This window comes from Strongylocentrotus purpuratus, unplaced genomic scaffold, assembly GCF_000002235.5.
Source record: "Strongylocentrotus purpuratus isolate Spur 01 unplaced genomic scaffold, Spur_5.0 spur5_scaffold_3, whole genome shotgun sequence".
Classification (NCBI taxonomy): domain Eukaryota; kingdom Metazoa; phylum Echinodermata; class Echinoidea; order Camarodonta; family Strongylocentrotidae; genus Strongylocentrotus; species Strongylocentrotus purpuratus.
In genome coordinates this window covers 39,041,518-39,051,196 of record NW_022145609.1, presented here as the reverse complement: position 1 = coordinate 39,051,196, position 9,679 = coordinate 39,041,518, and the positions used below count along the sequence as shown (strand labels likewise).

Sequence of the window (9,679 nt, the reverse complement as noted above, 5' to 3'; positions counted from 1 at the left end):
GAACCTGTATAATTTGTTATACAAAAGGAAATTAATAATGTCTACTTGTAATGATCTCATATTCTAAGAAACAGTGTTCAGCTTTTATAAGAAGTAACAAGTGACAAACATGCAGAACACACATTTTGGACAAATTAATCACAAACAATGCAGGGTGTAAAAAAAGTACTATCAAATGTAAGGAAAACAAAATAAAAATGGAACCATGCAAATACAGAAAATAAATAATTTCAAATGCAAAACAAAATATAGTGAGCTCTAAAGAATTAAACAAAAAATTAGATGTAGGACTTCATTCTACAAACACATTGTGAGCACCATCTTGAAAATGATGATATCTAGAAAGTAAACTGAATTCATATAGCACCAATCTAAGATGTGAACTTTAATCTGTATATTCATATTTTGTATTTATCACATAGTTAAAAACATGTTTCAAACCTATTTCAAAACTGTTTCAAAGATATTTCAAAACTATTTGTTGTTTCTTTTAGGAGAAACTTCTTGGGTTTTCTCTTCTTGTGGAAATCCAACCGATTCTTTTCCTATAATGTTAGAGAAGATCATTTTTTAAGGCAGATTGAATGAAGGTATCAAATAAACATGCAGGAGCTTATCGATACCTAATCAAAAAATAAAAATGTAAATGATTTTAATAGCGCAAATCATAATGAGCAAATGAAAAGAATATATTGGCAAATCAAACAATATCAGTGCATTTTTATCCTGGTAAAAATCTATTCTTTAAAGATATTCTGCAAAAATGCAAACAAAAAACAACATCTGAACAATACTTTGGGGATAATCCTACAGTGGAACAAGAAATATAGATCAACGAGAGTGAGATAGAAAATAAAAGTTACTTCTCAAGGTCGGGGTTCAAAGTTACGTAGAGAATGGAGATGATATAAAACTTTTAAAAGTCAGGGTTCAAAGTTGGGTAGAGAATGGTGATGATATGGTAGGCAAGGCATGATAAGGTTTGATGATTTCAATCCATTGTCTCTCATGCTGCATGAAGGTGGTGTGGTTCAGAAATGCTTGGGTTTAAAGGTCGCATCAACCATTTGCATATTCCTAATTTAGGTAATTTCTCTCTCTAACCAGTTCTGCTCATAGGTGAGGTAGTGGCATATAAATCTTCTCCATATAAAAAAATAACCGCTTGGTTTTAAAAATTGAAAATTTTGTATCTATATATTACTAATATTTTGCATGACCTGATCAAAATATGCATCTAACAAAAAGCTAGGTTTGGTAAAATCCATGAATTTAATTCATCTATTCTTTTTAATTTATAAGATCAGTATTAGCAGGATTTATTACTTGTGTCTGTCTGTTCCTTTCTAACAGGCTACTAAATTTCATAGAGGGATTCTACGCAAAAAGATTCTGAGTTACAATTTAACAAATCACCCAGGTATAGGATATTATCTACTCAGATCCGGCCCATGCAACTAAATCATCTTCTTCTGAGGGTGATACATCTATTCTACTGCCCCTTCCCGTTCCTGGCAAATGGTTGACACTACCTATATAGGCTTGTTCAGATATGACTCGCAAAACCACCCCCCCCCCCCCTCCACCCCCCCCCAAAAAAAAAAAAAAAAACAGGTGTTTTACATAAACATGAATGGTAACTGCATATTCACTGGCTCTGTGCTATATAGCTCACAGCGATGTAATGCGTATTCCACTTTTCAAACATCACCAAAAAACCACCTTGGTTTTGCTGCATCATATCTGAAGAAGACTTAAAGATGAGCGAAAAAGCATGAAAAGGAAACGTGATGATGCGCTTTTGAATACCTTTGCCAACATGAACCCTATTCTATGTGCAGCCCATATCTCGCTCTGCCAAGCATCATGGTAAATACACAGGCAGTGCCATAGGTGCGTCCAAATCGACTACCACTACTACTGTCACAAAACCTGCACAACAAGAACAGATCATCCACAATTCCATCAAAAGCGCACTCTCAAATCAATGTTGAGTTAGAAATAATGTTGCGAAATTAAACATTTTAACTATAACTATAACACTAGTGCAAAAATAAACTTGTGAATATTATGTAGATTGAGTTTGTGGACTTCCACTCTGGACTTAAAGCATTTTTATTTGATTGTTAAAAGGATATTTCAGTCATAGTTAGTTGGGATTTTATATATATGTGTGTCATGGGTCCTTGGGAAGAACTACAAAGGTACTGTAGCATACAGACTATTAGTCTTTGTTATTGAAAGAAAATGTTGCTGCAAATAAAACCAGTCGCTATAATTTTAATAATTACCGGTATGATTGCAAGTATGGTAAACACTTTGGCAAAACTTTGATTCAGACTTGACTTATATATATTCAAAGGCAAACATTTCATTTCAATTGAATATTATTTCAAAAGTTAATCAAACTGTAAAGCTTTTATTCATGCAGTAATTTTGGTGAAGGAGCCATAGAAAGTTTTGAAAAAATCATTTATTTTGAAAATCGCCCTCTCATTATTAGTCAAAATATCCCAGATAAATACAGTAGAACATCTTTTAAATGAGGGAGTTTTAGTTTATTCCATGCAGTTGAAACTAAAAAGTCCCAATCTCTATTTTTTCTTCCTCTCAGAACAGCATACATGATGTATAGTTAGCTGCATTATCATGTGAGTCTTTGTAGTAGTACCCATCAGTGGCATAAACATGCATACACTTTCTATTCATTCAGAAGGGGGCGATGACAATATACCCCACCCCATTTACGAATGATAAGTATGCACGTCAATGCCACTCATAGAGTTAAGCGTGAATATATAGTAGAAGCAAAAGCAAAAATGAAGTGTAAATAAATATGTATATATATGATTGGAAAAGCAGAAATCAGGGAACTTTGTGTGTACTTTGAGAAGATGAAGAATGAAAACTCTTGCTGGATGGATGAATGAAGGTGTGCATGATTTTAAACTGGAGATGTGTATGTCACCCCTACAGGTTGGCCCGTTTGGACTGTAACCAGAATGAGATGGGATGGATAGATGGTAGGAGAGAAAGAAGGAGAAGAGGATGGAAACATAATGTAAATAAACAAATAAACATGTGTATCATTAAAAGAAAATAACAGAAGGAAATAAAAGGTAATTTTATCTATTTTACTCAATTTCAAGTATTAATACTCTATCTGTATCTGTCTACATATATTTCAATTTCATTATCATTTGCTTCTTTCTGTCAGAGAGAAACTTCAGTAAAAAATAAATTACCTCAAAGAGTTACCATGTAATACAACAACAAATAAAATTTCAACATCTTAACTTCTGATCTGGTGAAAAGGAAATCTTCTATTCCTTTAGGTTATTTTTATCCTCTTGTTTGCATTACTTAACTTACTTAACCAATTAAAACATGTTAAACCATATAAATATATATTTATATACTGAATTTAATTCAACCAAAGAGAAGTGAGAGATATATAATTGGGTACGTATATTCCCTTGCATTGCAAAAATATAATTTTCAAAACTGTAGCTACATAAACTTCACACTGATATAAGGCCAATACCTTCACAATTCAACAATTATATCACGCCATATAAATTAATAACTTTAAAAAATAGGAATGAAATAATTCAATAAAATAGGTTCTCAAATTCCACTTTACTTTATACATCTACAATCGATTAAAGACAAGATTCTAAACTACTTACAAAGAGGAGGAAGGAGAAGAAGAGCACACACATATCGAGAAAGAGAAGAGTAAAAGAAAAGAAGATGTAAGCATTGTCGATGTAGATGGGAGGGAAACATGAAGCACAGAAAGACACAGAAGGCAGAGAATTCATAGCTGTTAAAAGCCAGAAAGGCGTATAAACTCATGTCATATGACATAATGTTAACCCCTTTGGCACCACCAACTTTTCAAACAATCGGCGTAGATGAACGTTCAAGTGTTGGAATTTTGACCATAGATCCTTGTTTACTGTTTAATTGAGCATGAGATATATTCCATGCCAATAAACTATAAAATAAGGCTACCGGTACTGTTTCAGCCAGGGAAAACAGAAGCAGTAGTTCTGGGTCCAAACCAATTGTTGAACACTAATTTTCTTTGGCGGAATTTCCTGCCAACGGCACCGAAAGGGTTAAATGGCGCTCTGACTCTCAGGGTATGACACGTACATGGATTAGTATGATTCTTTTCTCACAGGCATACACATAACATGGAGATGTAACAGGGAAGACATAAAACGGTATAAGGACATGAAGAATGACAATTATAATGTACAATTTTGAAGAAGAAAAAAAAAGTGACATTAGATGTATGAGCATGCATGGAACCAACCAGGTAATGAAGTATGATTGCTTTTATTCTTCTTCTTCTTTTTGACAACATTACACATTTGGAAATTTATTCCAGTATTAAGTATATTTGTAAATCATTAGTACTCTTCAACTTTTTTGGTCATATTCATCTCTTGTGAATATAGATTATACAGATATTTCAATTCATGGAATACTGCATTCTGTTGTCAAAAAAAGGATTCAAACAAATTGCAATACATTAACAACAACGAAATCATTTTGTTTCTTCAGTCAAATTTGAAAATTAGGATGAATATCCAATAGAATCGATCATAGCTTTTTTTTATAATGAAAGAATACCTGGTTAGGTTATAAAGCTTCTCACACTCATGGAAAATACAGTATGAAATAATTAAGCAATTTTAATGACATTCCATTTATGAGAAAATGTCATACACTATAGTTTAATTTACCTGAATTTCTGTACACTGATGAATTTGACATTTTACGATTGTCCACACTGTATGAGCCTGTTGTATTACTGAATCTTTTACTGTCTGGTCTCTTCTGCTGTAGGTGAAATAAAACAGAAATTTGAAAAACTTGATGATGATTGAGAAAGATAATTTCTGGTTTATTTTAATAGCAAGGTGCAACAATATAAAAAGAGATGTGAAATAAACTTTAATTCTGTAATTAATTTCCAAGTCCTACATCCTACCTTTTAATAAAACAATCTCTCTCCCTCAATGACATATGCATCCTTAATCAACATCTTTAAAAAAAAATATTCTACAGACCCACCTATTTAGGAGATAATCTTAATTACAGAAACAATTTATTGTAAGCTATTGCATATCTTTTTATTCAATTTCATATCTAAGAAAGAGCACTTTAACTATTATTGTGTTTTTGTTATTATAAATATCTTCTCATCAAGGAATAAAGATCATTTTCTGTATCTATTCTCGTTATATCACAATGCCAAATAGAGTACATTTGTATAGAAATTGTGCAAAATTAATTCACAAATATTATTATCATCACCCCATTCAGACTGGCTGGAATGCTCCCCAGGAAGTGGACATTGTGCACAAAGTGTGTGCAGGCAAGTATTGAGTCCAAAGACCGGGGTAATTAATATCTATAAAAGCGGAATAATTTGAATTATTATTGGAGCATGGTGGTTAAAGGGCTATGAAAGATCCTACCAGTGAAAAAAATAAACGGGGGCTCAGCAGGGCAAACTAGCCCCGAAAACGCCAAAAAGAGCCCCAGAAAGTCATAAAAGAGCCCAAAAAATTTGCATGGAGTTCAATACGAAACAAATGAAGGAGTGTAATTTTAATGCAAGCAAGCTTGAAAAGTAGCCCCAAAAAATTTTCAAATAATTTTTTCCCTGGATCCTACTGATGAAGATGACTTACTGCAGCACTGCTAGACCTGTATGAGTTTTGCTGATTGGAGTTTGTGAGGATTGTTCCTCCGTACTGCTCTCGTATGCAGTCGGGTATCCATGTACTGTTACGAACGTAGCGTCTGTACTCTTTTCTTACCTGAAATCAGAGGAAGAATAATTCATTAGGAGTTAATCGGAAGAGGCTTAAAGGCATCGTTAAACAATGTTAAATGATGTGATATGGTGGAATATTGAAGCCCTAAAAAAATTGCGATTCAAAATGACCATGAAGTGCCTCAAAAGCTAAAATCCTTTGAGTGACTGGTTTTACAATACTCATTTCCCCTGATAGACTGTAGTGCTATAAAAACTGTTACGAAAACGAAAAATTAAACTTTGATTACCAATCATAAACATCTTGATAATCAGACAGGCGATTAGCTTGTAAAAGACATGGGATTGCTGACTGACCTAAAGGTTTATAATTATGATTGCAGCATGAGCTAAATCCAGGATTTTGTTTCAGAATCTGAGGCAATGTTACCGAGTCACTTTATGATTCCAAGGTAAGATTAACTGGATTCATACACCTTCTAATACAAACAGACAACCCACTTTATCATTAATTCAACGGTGGTTATCAATCTTTACAGGAAAAGCCCTCACCCCTCCCAATTGTTATTGTTCCTAATTTGAGCTCTATTTTGAGTTGATTCTTATATAATTTTCAAACTCATATAACTTGCTTTATCATTCATACAACAGTGGTTATCAATCTTTATAGGAGGAAACCTTGTTGCCCAACCATCCCACCTTAAGTGTTATTGTTGCTAATATGTGCTCTATGGGGTTGCTTCTAATACCATTATACAACATATATAACTTATGTCATCATTCGTAAAGCAGTGTTTATCAATCTTTACAGGAGAACCCTCCCCCCCCCCCCCTCCTCCCACCCACCCCTCAGGTATTATTCCTAATTTGAGCTCTACTGGATATTGATTCTAATACAATTATACAACTTCATTCTATAACTTACTTTATCATTCATACAGCAGTGGAAAACAAATATGAAGACGCCTTGGAATGAGTTTGTGATGGTGAAGATGTACGCAAAGACGAGAAGGTCGTCACTCACGTAGAGCAGACCGAACGCCCACGTTACTCCAAGCAGGCATAGCAAGACCAATGCGCCTCGTACCAATGACCTGTACACACATGGAAGACAACAGAGGGCAGTAGTTAGTATCTGGTACCAGAGCCATCTATACACATAGTTTGGCCAACTTGGTTTCACTGGGTCACAACATAGCGTACATTCTTTTGTTTTGCGCTTGCCCAACAAAGCAGTAGTCGCCATATTGTGTCCAACTCAAACCGGGTAGACCAAACTCTTCTTATCAATGGCACTGTCTGGTTGAACCATTTAGTATGGTATCGTTTTTATGGGCCAAAAAATATAGCATTGAATGGATGCAACCTTAGGTAAATGTATATACATGTAGAATACATTTTGTTAAAGGAACTCCCCTCCAAATATAGGAATTACGCTGACTTTTTTAGAAATAAATCTCTAAAAAATCACAGATTCTCTGATGAAACCAATCTTGCAAATTCATTTTGTCCTCAAAGTCAGCCTTGGGACTGATTTTGTCCATGAAAGCATCTGTAAAATTAATTTCATGAAAGATTGTTGATTTGTATATATATATATATATATATACAAATATACATGTATATACGTGTACCCGGTATATTAAAATTTGTTACACATGGTGCCGTTCATTGGCTTTCATTTTCTTAAAAATGCTGCGAATCCTTTGACTGTAGGACTTTATCTGCATTTGGCATGAAATGATCCTGTTCCATGCCAAATTTCATGATGTTTGAAAACTTTACAAAAGTGATACACAACCATTATAAAAGAGAATACTCTTGCCAATTTCAAATATTGACATATGTGTAAATCTTGGGCTATGCCGGACTCGTTTGTAGCAAATGGTAACTGAAGTGCAAATGCAAATCAACAAATCTTAATACATTTCATCAAGTCTATACACTGTACTACACATGCTAGTAAGATTAATTCATCATAAAAATAAATATTTGTTACGAAAGATGCTGCAATTAATTCATCATAATAATAATTATTTGTTAATATTCCTGGAAGTCTGACCAGTACTCACTTGAGAGCCTCGCCCTTGGTATTTCCCAGACTATAATATGGTGTTAGCATGCATGCAAATAGAAGTGTTAAAAGGAGAAAAATGTTAGTTCTGTTAGCACATTAATAGCAAGGTTAAAAGCTCCAAGTGTGAATTATTTATAATAACGAGTGTAAATATGTCCCAGATAAGTGCTATCAGAGCATCAAATAGAGTGATAAGTGTTCTGACATACTTTCCCCTTATAATAACTGTCACATGTTATAGCGCTCAATCTACTGCATGTCTAAAGCATTTTACATTATCATTATTACCCGGCCCCTATGTAATCAAGAGTTTCACATATTAATTTAGATTGCACTGCTTAGTATTCTACTTTCAAAACATCAGCTTTCGATTACTTATGTAAAGAGATAGGACCATTTCCCTGTTAGGTATTACCAAATCACACTCTAAATAGTATAGGTAAAAGCAAGGTGTGAGTAAACTAAATAGTTGAAGCACTTGTATAAAACTGGTGTGCAAGGAAAAAACTTCCATACAGGCCTTACAAATTATTTATATATTTTTCAATTTTCCTTTTCATGCCCTGTCATTCCATGATCATCTGAATGACAATATAGTTTCCTGTTCAGATTTTTTGTCTTCCAATAATGTACAACTCTACTTTATACATGAAAATTAAAAAAATGACATTCAAAGAAAAACTAGGAGAAAAAAAAAATCACATATAAAACTAGAAATCTTATTAAGACAGAGAGCCAATTGTACAAACAGTGAACATGTGGGCATATACAACCTCAACACAATCTTAAAGGCAAAAATAATAATAAAATCAAGACAATTAACACATAATATGTGAGAGAAGAAAAACATTCTATGAGCTTGAAAAATGTACAAAAACCAATAAACATTCACAACACACTTATTTCACAAAGATAGGAATATATCACCACTGAAACACCCATGCACATCAAAGTGTATGTTTCATTTGAATAACATGTATCACACATCCACAAGATATCACAAAACTATGAAAACCATGAATATGAAAATGTTTTGAATACTGATGTCTCGATTTCCATAACATGAATTTATGAGCATGCACTATTAAACCGTATTTATAACTTCTGGCTTGTGATTTTTGTAAAATGAATGTTTTCTACTTCTGAGCTATATTAAAGAAAAGACAATAAGAAGCTACCACTCTATTAACTATTTTCTTTCAAAATCTTGTTTGAATGAACTGTATGAATGAATATCTTTATATATGAACTTGATTTACTATTTAAACCAGAAACTTTCACAATTTGTCAACAAAAAGGCCAGAAAATTTGGAAAAATGCAAAAACTTAATACTGTTATTCACTAAACTTTCACAAATCTATGTTATGACCTAAGAAATGCACAAAGGTTTCTGGTTTCAAAGTTTACATATATATATATATATATATATATATATGTATGTTTTTACATGTATATGTAGCTACATTGTAGAAACAGCAATAATATTTTGCCAGATAGAAAGCATAATGAAAACTGTCTGAAACGTTCTCATGTTGTGAGATATATGTATGAGTATGCAAGGAACCCATGTAACATAGAAAATAGAATTTTATGGAAAAATGTATACGTCATAGTATGATATTTAGGCTTTTGTAGATTGAAAATAATTCTGACAGTCCTATATCATCTTTGACTTCAAATATAAGTGTAAAGTTTCACATGTTGCTTCATGTAACAGAATAGCTGGATTCAAAAAAATGATATCCTGTACTATTATGAAAATTCCTTATAAACAGATGCCTCAATGTGATATTTTTCGAAACCG

General features: G+C 33.1%; 1 protein-coding gene across 7 annotated transcripts in view; it reads right to left on the bottom strand.

The window, feature by feature from the left end:
- LOC100891565 (adhesion G protein-coupled receptor L2) overlaps positions 1 to 9,679 on the bottom strand; it is a 50,570-nt gene that overhangs the window by 4,630 nt on the left and 36,261 nt on the right. For 4 of the 7 annotated variants that reach the window (XM_030996333.1, XM_030996334.1, XM_030996336.1 and 1 more), the window contains 3 exons: positions 6,723 to 6,891; positions 5,712 to 5,840; positions 4,758 to 4,854 (listed from right to left, as the gene is read on the bottom strand). In XM_030996333.1, the coding sequence (XP_030852193.1) occupies positions 4,758 to 4,854; positions 5,712 to 5,840; positions 6,723 to 6,891 (395 nt within the window). Of the gene's footprint in view, positions 1 to 4,757; positions 4,855 to 5,711; positions 5,841 to 6,722; positions 6,892 to 7,869; positions 7,900 to 9,679 lie in introns of all 7 variants that reach the window. The other 3 variants (XM_030996331.1, XM_030996335.1, XM_030996332.1) reach the window with 2 other exon arrangements.